Source organism: Rhinoraja longicauda, chromosome 2 (assembly GCF_053455715.1).
Source record: "Rhinoraja longicauda isolate Sanriku21f chromosome 2, sRhiLon1.1, whole genome shotgun sequence".
Classification (NCBI taxonomy): Eukaryota; Metazoa; Chordata; class Chondrichthyes; order Rajiformes; family Arhynchobatidae; genus Rhinoraja; species Rhinoraja longicauda.
The window spans coordinates 38,089,196-38,108,037 of NC_135954.1; the positions used below are offsets into that span (position 1 = coordinate 38,089,196).

General features: G+C 43.1%; 1 protein-coding gene across 1 annotated transcript in view; it reads right to left on the reverse strand.

Moving 5' to 3' along the window:
- The window catches only part of cmtm6 (CKLF-like MARVEL transmembrane domain containing 6), a 66,029-nt gene that overhangs the window by 10,805 nt on the left and 36,382 nt on the right, over positions 1 to 18,842 (reverse strand). The window contains exon 3 of the mRNA XM_078417692.1: positions 11,113 to 11,289. Coding sequence (XP_078273818.1) covers positions 11,113 to 11,289 — 177 coding nt within the window. The remainder of the gene's footprint in view (positions 1 to 11,112; positions 11,290 to 18,842) is intronic.

The following is an 18,842-nucleotide window of genomic DNA, read 5'->3' on the forward strand; positions in this document are numbered from 1 at the left end:
TTTTTTCTGCAAGCAACCCACTCAAATGAACAGGTGCACTTCCTGCTACAGCGTCCTAAGAACCAAAACCTTTATCAAAAACCACAAGTTTTCAGCCCTTAAGTTTTGCACATCCCCTGTCAGTACCATAATTGGTAGTAAAGCTATGGTGATATCTCTTGGTTCATGTTTCCTATCCTCTCCTCCACCCAGTTCTATCATTCCTTTGCCCTCTCCCCCACCTCCCTGTCCAGTTTCACCATCACCTACTAGCCTCTTCCTCACCCCTCCCTCTCACTTCTATACACTGGCTATCATTCCACTGCACTCCCAGTCCTGATACATGGTTTCTCGACCTGAAACGTTGGCCATTCCTTTGTCTCCACGGATGCTGTTTGACCAACTGAGTTCCTCCAGCTGCTTTTTCTTTTAAACTCCTGAGTCCAGCTTCAACAGCATCTTGTGCCTTTACTAAACCCAAAGTATTCAGCTACAGGACAGGGAAATGAAAATGACATAACATCTTAATCTTGATCTGCTGGGCAGGTGGACTGAGGAATGGTTAATGGAACTTAATAGAGAAATGCGAGCTGTTGCATTTTGGGAAGTCTAAAATGGGCAGGACCTACACAGTTAACAGTAGGGCTTTGGGGAGAGTTGTAGGGCAGAGGGATCTAGGAGTATCGGTACATAGTTCATTGAAAGTGACATCGCAGGTAGATAGGGTGGTCAAAAAGTTGTTTTGCACATTGACCTTCATCAGTCAGGGCATTGAGGAAAGAGGTTGGTAGGTCATGTGTAGTCGCATAAGACGTTGGTGAAGCCATATTTAGAGTATCGTGTTCACCATGTTATAGGAAAGATGTTGTCAAGCTGGAAAGGGTGCAGAGAAGTTTTATGAGGATATTGCTAGGACTCGAGGCTCTGAGCTATAGGGAAGGGTTGAGCAGGCTAGGACTTGGAGCACAGGAGGATGAGGGGTGATCTTGTAGAGGTGTACAAAATCATGAGAGGAATAGATTAGGTAGACGCACAGTCTCTTGCCCAAAGGGGAATCGAGAACTAGAGGGTATAGGTTTATGGTGAGGGGGAAAGATTTAATAGGGACCCAAGGGGTAACCTTTTCACGCTAACGAGGTTAGACGTATGGAAGGAGCTGCCAGAGAAGCTAGTTGAGTCAGGTTCTATTGCAGCATTTAAGAAACATTTAGACATTTAGATGGGACATGTTAGCAGGTGTGGGCAAGTTAGGCTGATGGACCTGTTTCCACGCTGGAAGACTCTATGACTCTAGCTATGATAACAACTTTATTATACTGAACGTTCTCTTAGTAAATTATTTCACAGCACTTTTCTGCAGCATTTGAACAAAACAGACATTGACTTCCATTTAGGCATATTAGGACAAAATTGAAAATTTACATCACAGGAGGCCATTCAGCCCATTCTGTCTCAAATTAAAATCATCCCAGTCTCATCATAACTTTCAAGACTAGAAGGCTGCAAGGTGCAGTTCTTCAAGCACACACGCAAGTACTGTCCTTTTTAAAGGAATTGATTTCTGTATTTAAGGTGAGGGGGAAAGATTTAATGGGAACCTGAGAGGTAACTTTTTCACACAAAGGGTGGTGGGCATATGGAACGAGCTGCCGGAGGTAGTTGAGGCAGGTACTATCCCAACGTTTAAGAAACATTTAGACAGGTACATGGATAAGACAGGTTTAGAGGGATATGGGCAAAACTATGGGCAAGTGGGACTAGTGTAGATGGGACATGTTGGCCGGTGTGAGCAAGTTGAGTCATAGGGCCTAGTTCCATGCTGTGAGACTCTATGACTATGACTTTGTCTACCTCTGCAGGACCTCTGCCACACTCTTGGAGAAGATTACAATCCACAATCCCATATTTATACCAATTTACTTTAAATCTATGTGCCATTGTTCTGACTCTCCTGCTGCAGAACGAAGGTATTTATTCACAAAATGCTGGAGTAACTCAGCAGGTCAGGCAGCATCTCAGGAGAGAAGGAATGGGTGACGTTTCGGGTCGAGATCACGTGGCGGCGCCTAACGGCAGCGGCTGACTAGCAGTCTGTCCGTCTTTTTTTTGTTGAGTGTCGGTGTTGGGATGATTTTTATATATATTTTTTTGGTTGTGTATGTGTGGGAGGGGGTGGTGGTGTGTGGGGGGTGGTGGTGTGTGGGGGGTGGGTGTGGGGAACTTTTCTCTTCCTCACGGCGCGGGGTGCGGCTCGGCTGCGGGGCCTAACATCCCCCGGTGCGGCTCGGCCGCTGGACTTTACATTCCGGTGCGGCTTGGCCGCTGGACTTTACATCCCGGTGCGGCTTGGCCGCTGGACTTACATCGCCCGGTGCAGCTCGGCTGCGGGGCTTAACACCGCCCGGTGCAACTCGGCTGCGGGACTTTACATCGCCTGGTGCAGCTCGGCTGCGGGACTTAACACCGCCCGGTGCAGCTCGGCTGCGGGACTTTGCATCCCGGTGCGGCTTGGCCGCTGGACTTACATCGCCCGGTGCAGCTCGGCTGCGGGGCTTAACACCGCCCGGTGCAACTCGGCTGCGGGACTTAACACCGCCCGGCGCGGCTCGGCTGCGGGACTTTTCACCGCTGGTGCGGCTCGGCTGCGGGACTTAGCTGCGCAAGGCTTGGTCGCGGGCCTTTCATCGCCCGGTTCGGCCGCGAGACGTTTCAGCGCCCGGTGCGGGGACTGTGCGGGTCGGTCGGGGACGAGCTGTCTGTCCGTGGGCGTGGGGAAGAGAGGGGAAGTTTTGTTGCCTCCATCACAGTGAGGGGGTGTTTGGAGTCACTGTGATGGACGTTTGTGTTGGGGCTATGTGTCTTGTGTTCTTTTTTTTTTCTATGACTGCTATGTAGTTTCGTTCGGTACTTCGGTACCGAACGACAAATAAAGCTCTGTTATGTTCTGTTATACTGTTCAGACTCAGTCTGACTCCTTCTCTCCTGAGATGCTGCCTGACCTGCTGAGTTACTCCAGCATTGAATAAATATCTTCGAATTGTACCAGCATCTGCAGTTATCTTCTTATACCTCCTGCTACATAAAATAGGTTTTCCCATTTGGAACTTATCTAGGGCGTTATACACATCAATTATGTTTCCCGTCAACGTCCTCTTTGTGCTGTGTCAAATATGCTGCCCTCATTGAGGATCTCTCTCCTTGGGAAAAACTCAATGATTAGTCAAACATGATTTATCTGAACTAATCAATGTTTAATGTATTAATCTGTGCCTTTTTAAAGGATGGTTTACACTGGCCCTCATGTTTAATTCAACAAGTCACCAATCCAGTTAGTTTAAGTTCCACCACAGAGGTTGGGAGGGATTGGATATTTTGGGTCAAGAACCTGCAGAGGGAGTGTAGAGGGAAGATCACCCGCATAAAGAGAATGGGGGGGGGGGAGAGAGAGAGAGAGAAAAAGAGAGAGAGAAAAAAAAGAAAGAGGGAGAAAAAGAGAGAGAAAGAAAAAGAGAGAGAGAAAAAGAGAGAAAAAGAGAGAGAGAGAAAAAGAGAGAGAGTGAAAAAGAGAGAGAGTGAAAAAGAGAGAGAGTGAAAAAGAGAGAGAGTGAAAAAGAGAGAGAGTTAAAAAGAGAGAGAGAAAAAGAGAGAGAGAAAAAGAGAGAGAGGAAAAGAGCGAGAGAGAGAGAGATGGAGTTGGAATATTTACATGCAGACAGTAGTGGAAGCAAATAAAAGGCAAGTAAAAAAGGCTGGAGGTGGGGCAGGAAGGAGAGGGTGAAGGTTGAGACAGTTGCTGGAGGGTGATCAGCGTGGAACTCAAAAAAGGCTACCAATGCTGGAATATGATAAGTAAGGAATGGGATAATGGAAAACATTACAAGAGACCAAGGGGGAAAGGTACAAGATATGGGATAGGAGCTGGTGGATGAAGTGCATGGGTGGTAGGTGGACATAGCCCAGAGGGGATACAATACAAGTGATAGAGGACTGAAGCTGGGGTTGGGAAGAGTCAAGCATGTTTAATTATCAAATGCACTTGAGATGCAACAATGAAATTCTTACTTACTGCCACTCTTCAGGCACATCATATGCAACAAATAGATATACAATAATCAAAATTGCAATAAATTATCAATAATTCTACAAAACCAGAGTGCAAACTGAAGTACATAGCACAAAGTCCACAGTAAACAGTTGCTGAGGTAGGGTTCTGGTTAATAAGTCTATTGGTTGGTGAGACAAAGCTGCTCTCGAGCCTGATGTCATGGTTCTCAGACACCCGCACCTTCTTTTTCCCTGGATATTTACTCTCCAGGCCCAAGAGTCTTATTATTGACTTCAGTTTTCTAGCAGTCATGATTGAATGGACTTGATGGGCCGAATGGCCTACTTCTGCTCCCATGAACTTATGAAGAGAGTGTGGGAGGGAGCAGAGTGTAGGAGTTTAAGGTTTCTCAAAAGGAAGCATTTACATTTAGTTTGTGAAGACTTTTAAGCACTTTGCAAGGTCAAAAGAGATGGAAACTATCACTAAATAATTCTATATATTAACTGATCTGTCACCATACCCTTGATCTTTCCACCAAAAATAGGGTTAACTACAATGGAACAAATGGCCAGTTCGTTGTACGTTGTTCGCCAGTACAATGGCCAGTTCGTTTGGATGCTTTCAAGAGAGAGCTGGATAGAGCTCTTAAGGATAGCGGAGTGAGGGGGTATGGGGAGAAGGCAGGAACGGGGTACTGATTGAGAGTGATCAGCCATGATCGCATTGAATGGCGGTGCTGGCTCGAAGGGCTGAATGGCCTACTCCTGCACCTATTGTCTATTGTCTATTGAATGGAGTGGAATGCAAGCAGCAATGGAAAAGTCTGCAGGAAGAATTGTAATGGTTAAAGATAAATATTAGGGAGTGGGATTTTGACAATTAGGAAATCCTGTGAGTAAAATGGAAGCTCATTTTGCGTTAAAAAAATTCCAGAGCCAGTTAAAAATTGTTAACCCACTGAGCATGTATTAGTTGGAATTTGCAGGAGAATTCAGACTTTATTTTTAAAAAAATAGAACTGGTGACTATCAGCAGATGTTACCAAGAATTGCAAGAAATTACTGTTAGCTCCAGGACACAAGATTTCAAACAGAAAATCCTTCATGCAAACAAGCATTGGTTTGAGCGTCATCTATGTCAGGCGCAGTCCCAATTATGTCAAAATCAGTCGCAAATTATGAATGAAACAGTACAAATGTATTATTTTAAATCTAAACTGTATTCATTTGAAATGTGACAAAACTAGCCATTTTGCATTGCTCAGGATGCAAGTGAAGTTGAAACTTCTACTTCAAACTAAAAATTTCCTCAGCTAGCTTTCGTCTTCACATAAAACAAAACTTATCATTCCTGCAGATTACACTTTAATTCCTTAGTTAGGAAAATAATTCATGCCTATACGAAAATGATATGTAACAATTGCACCAAATAAATGCTGGATAATAATCATTACCAATCCTTGGCATTCAATGGCTATCATCACAGACATCAATTCTTGGTATCTTAGTATCTTAGAAGACCACACTGACCAGAAACATGTGACTAAATGTCTCAATTCAATTTGCTGCCTGGACTCAACTGCCACCCCCCACCCCCACCACAAGATTCAATTGTGTATCCTAACCTAGAATGGAAGTGGCACTCCAATGTCCAAAGAACAATGCGTTCTTGCAAGTAAAGTATCAACACCCTGCATTTGAAGTGGTCTAACTAAAGGCAGAGCGAGGAGCTTTTTAAGCAGTTTGTAAGATGCTGACAGCAACTACTAGAAAATCTATAACTTTCCTTTGAATAAAAAGGTAATTTAATTAAAAGCACATTATAACACCAATAAGTAATAAAATAACTGAATTTGCTTTTTTCCTAGTTTCCAGGTCAACCATAGAATTGCAGAGATAGATTCTCCAGGGCAATACTAGCACATCCATGGCCCAAGAGACACCACAGAGTTTTGCAACAGAACGAAAGATCTGTGAGGATCTGCCACTCAGTTTTTCCAAACCTGTGGCAGGGTCTTGTAATTCTTGGTTGAAGTAACCCAAATTGGGGTTGAACAGCAGATTCAATGGCCATGGCCATCTTGACTCTGTCCAACAAGACCAGCCATATAAACACAATGACAGCTTAAGTCCTGCAGTAAGCAACTCATCTTCCAGAGACAAAGCCTTTCCACCAAGTGCAAGGCACAAGCCAACAACATGGATGAAGGCAGTTTCAACAATGCTCAACCCAAAATTCAATTTGGACCAATGCAGCTTGCGAGCGTGGGCATCCATTCTCTACCACTGATGCATTATTTTCAAAATAGACTGCAATAACTCCCAAGCATTCTTTAATGGCATATTCTAATCCTGTTACCTCCACCACTTCGATAGACCAGGAGTACAGCTCATGGAACATCATTACCAAGTTCTATTTTCATTAATAGGTTGGAAAAATATGGCTGCTCCTTTACACTCCAGAACTGAGACAGTAATGGCTAACAAGCAATACAACTCATTGAGGCAGCTTTAAACCATGAAATAGCACAGCATATAGAGGCCGGATCTTTTGAGGAACAAACCAATTAGATCTTTACTCACTTTAACTCTACAATTGTATTCCCCCTCCCCCCCCCCCCCCCCCCAACATGCATTTAAACAATTTTTTTTTAAAAATACTGGTGAATCTGCACCCACCCTTGGACTATCCAAATTCTAACCAGATTTTATAAAAGGGTTAGCATTGTAACTACATTTGTTTGTGCTCAATCACCTTAAACCCGTGTCCTCTCAATATTATAGTGATATCCTCCATGAATTGAAGTAACAATAATTAGTTATCACACGGGTTTGCATTGGTAGTATTGTGGCATTTAAATTAGGATTTATTATCCTTGTACAAACTTTATTACAAGCCTTTTAAACAAAAGAAGTCCCATGTTACATAACACTATCTTGTGAAAGTCTTATTTTTATTATGAGATCAACAAATAAGTAATTTTCACTTACTGCCGTCTCAGCCCTTGCAACTTTGCAAGTCAAACAAACCCAACCCATCTGGATTACAAAAGCTCGTTTGCGGTTCATATTGCAGTAACGCCCTCAAACTGATCTCAGTCTAAAGCAACTCCAAAACCACCAGCAGAACACACCCCAGCCATTGGTACCAAACAACGACTTTAGAACTTTCCCAGTGGCTAACACCATTTAACTTTTTTTAAAAAGAGACAAAATGCTGGAGTAACTCAGCAGGTCAACCAGGAAAGATAGATGACATTTCTAGTTGGGACCCTTCTCCTAACCATGTTTTCCAGAGATGTCCGACATGCTGCATTATTCCTGTACTGTTTTTTTTGTTGTAAACCAACATCTTCAGTTCCTTGAGTCAGCCCAGGTAAGAAGGCAGGTATTCCGCATGCCGCTTTAACAACATTAGCTACCCATGTTGCTGCCTTCAAGGATCCTTGGATACTGCCCAGCCTCAGTACTTCCCAGGGTCCCACCATACATTGTTTTTATCTAGCTTTATTGGTCCTTACAAAATGCATCACTTCAGGTTTTCAAGACCAAATTCCATTTGTCATTTCTCTATTCATCTCATCAACACATCAACATAATTCTGTAGTCCGAAGAATATTCTCATCACCAATATCAATTCTAATGTCAGCTGACATGGGTAGATAAATTTTACCTCCAACATTCAAATCCAGATCACTAATGTAGATAACAAAATGCAAGGGTTTCATTACCAATACCTGCAATACATCATTGATTAGGAGCTTCTAATCCTAAAAACCCCAGAACCATTACCTTGTGCCTCCTATTGCTAATATAATTATGAAACTGTCCTGGATTCTATGGACTCTTAGCATTTGAACCAGTCTAATGTAGGGTATTTTCAAAGGCCTTACTCATGTCCAAATACAACAATCACACCATCCACATTGACACACTTGGTAAGTCTTTGAAAAATTAGCTGGATCTCCCCTTAACAAAGCAGGCTTTTCTCCTTAATAATACTCATAGCATTGAAGAAGGATGAATTATTGAAGACAACAGTTTACGAGATGTGTAAAAGATGGAGGAAGAGAACAAATATATGGTAGCCAAATTTGTGGATGTTAAAAATAGGTGGAAAGGCGAATTGCAAGTAATATACAACGTTTTTAAATAAGATATTGATGGGTTGAATGGATGGGCAATAAATCAGCAAATGGTCCATGGTCAGGAAAAATGCGAAGTTGCTCATTTTGATAAGAACAATACGAGAAAAATAGTTTAATTGGAGAAAACCTGCAGCACAATGAGAATTTGGAGATATTTGTGCATAAAACTAGAAACCTGGCATAGAAGTGGAGCATGTAATAGGGAAGGCTAACAAAACGCCAGACCTCCCAACATTTGATTTTACAAATTCATAATTTTGATGTCCAAAATTCAGAATTTTACGTAAATATTTATTTGGTTAACTTTCTGCTATCTGCTCCACTTTTTGCAATTTGTTTTAAACAAAACAAGACATTTGAACATCGAACCGCATCTAAACATTCAAGGAGAAAACTATAAAGAATGCAGAAGAATGCTTTCAATCAGTAACCTGCTCATTTTTAAGAGGAGACATGGGAGAAGCCAATCTTGACAATTTTCAACAAATTCTATTCTTGGGATTTGGGCCAGTGAGTAATGCACTCAAGGGGGCTTAAGATTGATGTTTTAGCATTTTACCCTACTTCAGAGGAACTCTGACACCTCTACCACTGCACAAAAAAATGTAGCTGAACCAGATGTAATGGTTATCAGACAGCAAAGTGAGCTTGTGCACACATTTGGGATCCAGCAGGGGAGAGGTTTGTCAACTAATTATTTTGCCTTTTAAAAAAAAAATGGGATGAGACACACACAGCACTTCAATTCTGCTTCAATGCAAGAGCTTTTGAATTTTGTAGTAAAGGGAGCATTTTTGTAGTGAATTTGTTTTATTAACTTTTTCACCCGCCATGGAAGCGAGAAGGAATTTTAAGATTGCATTCTCAATTATATACTGGTCTACCTATACCTATATGCCCACAAGGATGGGGGGAAATCAAGATCTCGCAGGCAGAGGTTTTAGATGAGAGAAAATCACTAGAAACCCAAGAGGCAACTTTTTCTGCAGAGGGTAGGATGTAAATGCAATGAGTTACTGGAGGAAGTGGTTGAGGAAGGTTAAAAAAAGGTAAATAAATCTGTTCTCCAGATTAAAGAATCCTGCTCTTGATTTTTGCATCTGAAAAATGCTGAAAAACAGAGCAAGCAAAACCTCCCTGTAAACTTTGATTTGGATCATCCATGTAGCTCAGCAGCTATTAAATACTGCACCTAAATATTGCAGGTGGGGTTCAACTATCCATCACGCTTATGTTACTAGCATGCTTTCTTTTATTAATACATATCCACAAGAAGACATTTGTCTGGGTTTTAATGTGCAATACAAGGAGCAGAGACATTAAATTGAAGACCAAACAAACTATAACTGAAAGACTATTGTGATTGCAATTTCCTGCTGTATTTCAAAGGAAGTGATGAATCATTTCCTTTCATTCACTGTCAGCATACCATTTTTTTGTAGGTTAAAGAAAATGGTTTCAGGGCTTCTGCTATATTTGGAGATGCGTACAATATATGATATTGTAAATCCTCCAGTGGGCACACATCAGAAAATGAGTTTATGGAAAATCTTCAGAAAGAAACAAATATTGAATGATGCTGGGTATTTTTCTTGACCAATGTCTCATTCCAACAATAATGAGTGATTTAAAAAAAAGAAACTGCTCTATTCAATACCCGATAGACTGCCAGGCATCAACTGTATGGCACCTGACATGACAAAGATATAACAAAATTGATAGAGCTGCCCATAATGAGCAAAACAGCACGCTGTTATAGAAACGTACGGTTCAGCCAACATCCTGTACACATAACTAGCATCTTGAGCTTATCTGATCCAATGGGAGTTCAGACCCAAAGGTGAGAGCAGAGAAGCATGGCTTTAGTGGGCCTTGGGAGCTTTGGTGACTCTGGGTTGCATAAGGTATTATAGAATAGAATATAACGTGGACAGCGAAACCTTCGGCTTCTGATAGATTAGTACTATTCTCCCTCGGATGCATTATATTCCTCCACGGTGAACACCAAATATGTGAAATATTAAGTACAGCAAGAGAGGGGTATGTAATATAGTTGAGAAAATGAAATAGCTATTATACAGAGTAACTTGATGGCACCACTATTGACCAAAGCCTGAAGAAAACTGCTGTCAGATTAGGCCCACAGGTAAGTGGTCCAAGACTGGGGGGAAAAAGACTGTAGCTTACTGGTGAAAAAGACAGATCATCTTTCATCATTTTTATGACATTTGAAAAAGTAGGCTGATGCAGCAATAAATAGCTTGGATTAGTTCTGCTCCTAATCAATAGGTTAAAGAAATATTCCTCACCATCTCTAATTGAATAAATGTAGATGCATTGAAACAGTTTGTGGACACTGGCTAATACTAGTTTCCACTAGTGGGAGAGTCTAGGACTAAAGGTAATTGCCTCAGTATTAAAGGACGTTCTTTTAGGAAAGAGATGAGGAGAAATTTCTTTAATCAGAGGGTGGTAAATCTGTGGAATTCTTCGCCACTGAAGGCTGTGGAGGCCAAGTCAGTGGATATTTTTAAGGTAGAGATAGATTGATTCTTGATTAGTACAGGTGTCAGAGGTTATGGGGAGAAGGCAGGAAAATGGGGTGAGGAGGGAGAGATTGATCAGCTATGATTGAATGGCAGAGTAGACTTGATGGGTCGAATGGCCTAATTCTACTTCTATTCCTTATGACCTTATGATTAATGCCACTCTTGGGAATTTACTGGGGCCCATCCCACGTGCTCAATTGCTTCTTGAAACAAATTTCATGATCTAGCCTGAAGTTTGCTTATGTTTGTGATTGTGATCCATGTTCATTTGATTAGGGCCGAGCAAGTACATGGAAGCAGCATCATAGACAGAAAGACTAAGAATCACATCAACATCACCACAAATTTACCACGCTAAAACAAAAACTTTGTTAAATCGTTATACTTACCACTTTTTGCCAGTTGACTCTGCTCACTTTTTCTTTCAGAGACGTGGTCAATATAATTAACAAGAGAAAAGTCAGGAAGAAGGCACTGCAGCTGACAAACTCAAAGAAGTAAAGTGCATGACAGATCTCGCAGGATGCCACCACCTCCTCCAGAACAAAGGCCAAAAACGAAAAGACCTATTCAGGGCACAAAGCAAAAGAGAAATTAAGACAAATATACAACTTGCAAGTTATGCTGTGATGTAAATACAGGCCACCTGCAGGTTACAAAGATCTAACTTAATGACACCCCTATATATGAGTGAGCACCCCATATTAGATTCAAGAGCCTAACGTATTTATACAAGTTTAGTTTCTACAAATGTCAAAACTAGTTTCTTTCTATCTCTACCTTTAGTAATTGTTCCTTTATTATTTTTGCACTTTTGTGATTACCAGATTATGTGTATTTTCATCATTGGACATCATTAACATGGACCTTTGTGAAAATGGAACCCGTTTGTTACTGCTGTTGATCATCAGCATGCAATTCCTGCTGTTCCATCTGAAAAGATTGCCAGAGCCACACAATGACCTGATGTACTTGTCAGTAAATATACCTAGTGAGCTGTTGGGCTGATGCAAAAGTGGTTATCAGCAGGGAAAAGTGTTTTTTTTTTTTAGATGAGGCATTAGCACAAACTAACCACAAGTTTGTTTTAAGAACGAACATTAGGAGGTTATTACTGAAAATGAACATTGCAATGGAATATCCAGACTATTTGTGCCCATCGCTGAGGCACGGCCCACATTGATGCTGTAGTTTCTGAAGCTTTCACAGGATATTGACCACAATAGAGAGGCAATATCAACGCATGCTTGATTTATCATGGAATGGTCAGCCTCCTAGAGAGTGCACATATACCTTTTTCAACTTGGGAATGAAGCATTATCTAATTCAAATGTCCAGTTACTCAAGTGACCAATTACTCAAAATGGTTTGAAGTACTGTTAGTGGGTTCACGGCTCCCAAGTGAAGCGCTGAGGAATTAAGGTCATTTTTTTGTAAGCTAAGATAGCACATTGGGTCCAAAATTGGCTTAATAACAGGAAGCAAAGGGCAATAGTTGGGGGGGGGGGGGGTAGCTTTTGAGATTAAACGTTTGAGGCTCTTCGTGTACAAGGGTCTGTACTCGGATCCTTGCTGTGTGTTATTTACATTAATGATTTGGGAATGGATGCAGAAAATAAGGTTATTTAGTCTGCAGATAACATGAACAACAGAATGTTTATTTTTTAGTGAGGATAATATTGGCAGAGTGAAGAATGATATGGATCAATTGATAGGATTAACAGAATATTGGTAAATGGAATTTCATCCTGATAAGTATGACAAGTGATGGACCTCGGAAGGACCAGAAAAGTGTAGGACGCACAATGGCCTAAGGGAATATTAAAGGACAGAGGGACCTTAGTTTAGAAATCCAAGGATTTATGAAATTGCCAGCACAATTAGTTAAAGTGGTAAAGGTGGCGTGTGGGCATAACATCGATTAAAGCGTCAGTCATATGGGCACATGGGTACCCATGTGGGTACAAAAGAAAGGCATTGGTGTGCTCATATCATGTTAAAGGCTACAGAGGGCCAGAAGAAGACAATAAAATAAAATCTCGGTGAATGTTGTTTGTGATACGGTTAGTGCAATTTCAAAGCTGTGGCAGGGGTATAACTTGATACAAACTTTTAAAGTTGGAGAAAACTAGAATAGGTGAGCCAACACCTTCAAAACAAAGCATTAACCATAAAACAAGTATCATATCATATCATATCATATATATACAGCCGGAAACAGGCCTTTTCGGCCCACCAAGTCCGTGCCGCCCAGTGATCCCCGTACATTAACACTATCCTACACCCACTAGGGACAATTTTTACATTTACCCAGCCAATTAACCTACATATATGTTTGAGGGGACCTACAAAAAAACAGGGCATGCATTTATTTATGGAAGTTATTTTATGCACGTTATAGTAATTTTGTTTAAAGAAAGAAATTATGATACTTTATGGCATATAGCACCACCTGGTGCAAATACATAGATTATCATTTCTTTAAACCGTGTTCAATTTGTTGAAGTTGTCAACTTAATAGCTTTAGATGCCTTGAATGTGCTGTCAGCTGTGATGGTGGAAGCAGAAACATTAATAGTATTTAAGAGGCATTTAGATAGAATGGCACAATGGCACATCGGGAGAGTTGCTCTGTTACAGCGCCAGAGACCCGGGTTTGATCCTGACTACAGGTGCTGTCTGTATGGAGTTAACACGTTCTCCATGTGACTGCATGGGTTTCCTCTCACATTCCAAACACATGCAGGTTTGTAGGTTAATTGAGTTTTGTAAATTGTCCCCAAAGCGTGGGATAGAACTAGTACATAGGGATCGTTGGTTGGCGTGAACTTGGTGTGTTGAAGGGCCCGTTTCCACACTGTATCTCTAAAAGGGATATGGATCACATGCGGGCAGGAGGGATTAGTTTAAGTAGGCATTAAATATTGTGGGGCTGAAGGGCCTTTTCCAGTGCTGTACTGTTCCATGTTCATTTTTTTTACCTCTTTACTGGACCATCAGGTCAAAAATCTAAACCTTGTTTGCATAAGCATAACATTTGGTTAGCCACCATGGACTTAAAGGTGGCCATGGTTGTAACTAAATGTGTCAAAGCATTGCGTGCCCGAGCACTTGGAGACTACTATCTAAAGACACAAAGTGCTTGAGTATCTCAGCAGGTCAGGCAGCATCTCTGGAGAACATGGATGTGTGACATTTTGGGTCAGGACCTTTCTTGAGACTGAATGCTGGTGAAGAAAAAACTGGAAGAGAGACGAGGCAGGACAAAGCTTACATATTGACAATGACTACAATCTGTTGACATCAGCCACACCTAAACAACAGAAGGCACGTATCCAAGGATTTGGATAGCCCTGAAGTGCACCATAATCCGTATCTGTGAAGAAATTCTTGACTTCTTTAGTTTAGTTTAATTTAGAGATACAGCGTGGAAAAAGGCCCTTTGGCCCTTCGTCCGCACCGACCAGTGATCCCCGCACATTAACACTATCCTACACACTAGGGACAATTTACAAATATACCAAGCCAATTAACCTACAAATCGTTGGAGTATGTCTTTGGAGTGAGGGAATAAACCGGGGATCCCGGAGAAAACCCACGCAGGTCACAGGGGAAACGTACAAACCATGCAGACAAGCATCCGCAGTCAGGATCTAACCATGCCCTCGGATGCTGTAAGACACCAAGTGTGCCACTGTGCTGCCCTATTCTCTATCAGAACACTCAGGATTGACTTCATTGCGAGATGCTATGGTATGGTACCAAATAACGAAAGTGGTTTTGTTGAACAGAACCAATTATGGAATGAGGTGGATCAGACATGCACAATATAAGGACACATTGTTACTGCCCTTCCAAAGGCTGGCATATCGGAAAGGTAATTTCAGCTCATGATTTATTTTAACTGTTAGTGGCATGATTAAATAATAACTTTCCACTAACTGAAAAATGAGTCATGACCACTTTTGATGAAGGAGAAGAGATGGGAAATACCACACATAATGTCAGTGACACACACAGGAAATTCTTTCTAACAGAACGGAACCATTGCATTTTAAATCAACTCCAGTATGTGGCAGCCAACATTGTTGATGCTCATGCAGCCAAGCCCACACTTCAAATGCACAAACAACACAAAATTAACTGGCGACAGGAGAGCTGCAGATGCTGAAATCTAGAGCAAAAAGAAACTGTTGGTGGACCTGGTGGGTCAACCAGAATAATCAGTGAGGGGGAGGCGGCAAGGAATTGTCCATGTGTTCTGACAGATTGAAACTCATGAAGAGAGTTGCCCCTGCAGAAGACAGAAAAAAGTGGTGAGGAGATGTGATTTGTGGTAGGATCCCATTGTAGTTGGGGAAAATGACGACGGATGATGTGCTGGACATGGAGGTAGGTGGGTGAAAGGAGAGGAGTAAGGGAACACTATCTCTATTCTGAAGGAGGGAGAGTGTGAGCAGAGATATAGGAAATGGAGGAAATGTGAGAGAGGACTCAACCACAGTATGAGATAGAACATTTCCAGGAAAAGAGGGCATTCAGATGTCCTGAAAAAGGCAGCTTCATCTTCATAGAAGATAAAGCAGAAATTGAGAAATTGGGAGAAAGTGGTGGCATCCTTGGAAATGGAGAGGGAAAAGGTATTGACCAGGTTATTGTGGAAGTCAATAAGTTTAATAGAGTAATACAGCAGAGAAATGGGTCCTTCAGCCCAAATTGCCTACACCGTCCAAGATGCCCCATCTACTCTAGTCACACCTGACTGCATTTGGCCCATATCCCTCTAAACCCATCCTCTCCATGTACCTGTGCAATTTTTTTTTAACATTGTAATAGTACCTGCCTCAACTACCACTTCTGGCAGCTCGTCCATGTAACTACTACCCTTTGTGTAAAAAAAGATGCCCCTCAGGTTCCTATTAAAACTTCCTCCCTTCTCCTTAAACCTGTGTCCTCTGGTTCTTGATTCCCCTACCCTGAGTACAGTGCATTTATCCTATCTATTCCTCTCATGATTTTGGAGACTCTATATCTCTATTAAATCACCCCTCATCCACCTGTGATCCAAGGGATAAAGTCCTAGACTGCTCAACCTCTCTCTCTACAGCTCAGGGTCACAACATCCTCAAATTTTCTCTGCACCTTTCCAGCTTGACAAAATCTTCCCTATATGATGACCAAAATATTCTAAATGCAGCCTCAACAAATGTCTTGTACAACTGTAACATGACCTCCCAACTTTTATATTCAATACTCTGACTGAGGAAGGCCAATGTGCCAAAAGCCTTCTTGTCCACCCCATCCACCAGTGAAGTCACTTTCAAGGTACTATACACCTCTACTCCAAGATCCCGCTGCTCTGCAATGGTCCCCAGAGCCCTGCCATTCACTGTGTAGGTCCTGCCCTGGTTAAACTTCACACCTCGTGCTTCTGCACCTCCCACACACCTCGCACTTCTGCATTAAATTCCATCAACCATTCCTCAGTCCACCTGCCCACTGATCCACCTCTCCACCTTGTACGGTCAGTTGCAAGGCTCTCCCAGGACTCCACATCGATGTTGAGCACCTTCAAATCTCTCTTGTAGACATCCTTGTAACGTAGCTGGCGGCGGCCGATGGTTCTCCTCCCAGATGTTAGCTCCCCATAGAGGATGTCTTTTGGAATACGGCCATCCTCCATGCGGTGGACATGCCCCTGCCACCGCAGCCTGCGCTGCCTGAGTAAGGTGTACATGCTCGGAAGGCCAGCGCGAGACAGAATCTAGCCGTTGGACACTCTGGCTTGCCAGGATATACCCAGGATACGGCAGATGCTTCTAAGGTGGAAGGTGTTAAGTCTTCTCTCCAGTCTGGCATATGTAGTCCATGTCTCACTGCCGTACAGCAGCGTGCTGTTGACACAGGCGTTGTAGACTGCTATCTTTGTCTTCACTGTCAGCTTTGGACTGGTCCACACTCGAGTTGTAGCTGCCTTCCCGATGCTCTTGTCAATCTCTGTGTCCAAGGAGAGGTTGTCGGTGATGGTGGAGCCGAGGTACGTGAACTGATGGACGGCATCGAGTTCGTAGTCGTCGATGGTGATGACAGGCAGTGCCTCTGTATCCTGTCCCAGGACGTTCGTCTTCTTCAGGCTGATGGCTAGCCCAAAGTCCTTGCAAGCCCGATAGAAGCGGTCCATCAGTGACTGTAGTTCCCGCTGGGTGTGGGACACAACTGCTGCGTCATCGGCGAACAACATGTCTCTGATGAGAGCTTCACGTACTTTTGTCTTGGCTCAGAGGCGGGTAAGGTGGAAGAGCTTGCCGTCTGATCTAGTACGCTGGTAGATCCCCTCTGTTGCGGTGCCGAAGGCATGTTTCAGGAGCAGAGCGAAGAAAATCCCAAAGAGTGTGGGAGCGAGGTTGCAGCCTTGTTTGACGCCACTGCGGATGTCGAAGGGCTCCGAGAAACTGCCATTGAACTGCACTGTCCCCTTCTTGTTAATGTGGAAGGATTCAATCGTGCTCTGCAGTTTTGGTGGGCAGCCTATCTTTGGGAGAGCCTTGAATAGGCCATCTCTGCTGACGAAGTCAAACGCCTTGGTGAGGACAATGAAAGCAATATACAGGGGCATCCGCTGTTCTCTGCACTTCTCCTGGAGCTGGCGAAGGGAGAAGACCATGTTTACTGTTGACCTTCCAACTCGGAAACCGCACTGTGACTCTGGGGAGACACGTTCTGCCAGCTTCTGCAGGTGGATCAAGATGACCCGAGCAAAGACCTTGTCGATGATGTTGAGGAGGGAGATGCCTCTGTAGTTGTTGCAGTCGCTTTTCTCACCCTTGTTCTTGTAGAGGGTAATGATCGTGGCATCCCTCATGTCCTGCGGTACAGCTCCTTCTTGCCAGCACTGGCAGAGGACTTCATGCAAAGGAAGCAGTAAGGTAGTCTTGCAGTGCTTGATCAGGTCAGGGGGAATCCCATCGCTGCCTGGGGCCTTGCCTGAGGCCAGGCTGTCAATGGCCTTGCTAAGCTCTTCTACCGTCGGCTCTCCATCTAACTCATCCATGGTCGGCAGGCACTCCATGGCGTCAAGGGCTGAGGGGGCCTTGAATTTATGACAACCATCTTCACTATCTACAATACCATCTTCCTCAGTGTCATTTGCAAACTTGCTAATCATGCCTTGTATGTTCTCATTGATGTAGCTGACAAATAGAAATTGGCCCAGCACCAAACTCTGAGATACACCACTAATCACAGGCCTCCAATCCAAAAAACAACCTTCTACCATCACCCTCTGCTTCCTTCAATAAAGGAATCGCCAACCAGTGATCATCCCATACACTAACACTATCCAACTGACTAGGGACAATTTTTTACAACTTACCGATACCAATTAACCTACAAACCTGCACGTCTTTGGAACGTAGGAGGAACCAGAGCACCTGGAGAACACCCATGCAGTCACAGTGAGAATGTGCAAACTCAGTGCAGACAGCGCCCATAGTTAGGATCAAGCCCAGGTCTCTAGCGTTGTAAGGCTGCAACGCCCTCTTCTGTGCTCCCTCTCTCCCCTTCTGATCCACTTCCAGTTCTCCCATTTTTGGTCCCTTTCCCATAATTCCCAGCACCAATATTTGCTTCCTCCCCCTCCTGGCTCAATCCACCTTCTATCCACACATTTCACCCACCAGAAGTTCTCTATCTGGTTCCATCTGTCCTTCATCTCTCTGTTAATGGTTCCAATTATCACCTTCCTTACTTGTCTGATTCTGACACTCATAACCTTTGTGCTTCTACTTATCATCCTCTAGAGCTGTTTTCACCTTCACCCTTCTCTCCCCTGGTTCTATTTATTCACAAAATGCTGGAGTAACTCAGCAGGTCAGGCAGCATCTCGGGAGAGAAGGAATGGGTGACGTTTCGGGTCGAGACCCTTCTTCAGACTGATTCTATTTGCTTCCACCTATTACTCCTGCCTGTCTTCCAACTCCAACAGTCCCCCATCTGCCCAGCACCCTTCACCCCATCTCAGTCACCTACCACTTACCAACCCCCATCTCTCCTCTTTATACTGACCATGTTCCATCTTCACTCAGTCCACTTAATAAGCCAAATACAAAATGGCCCTGTG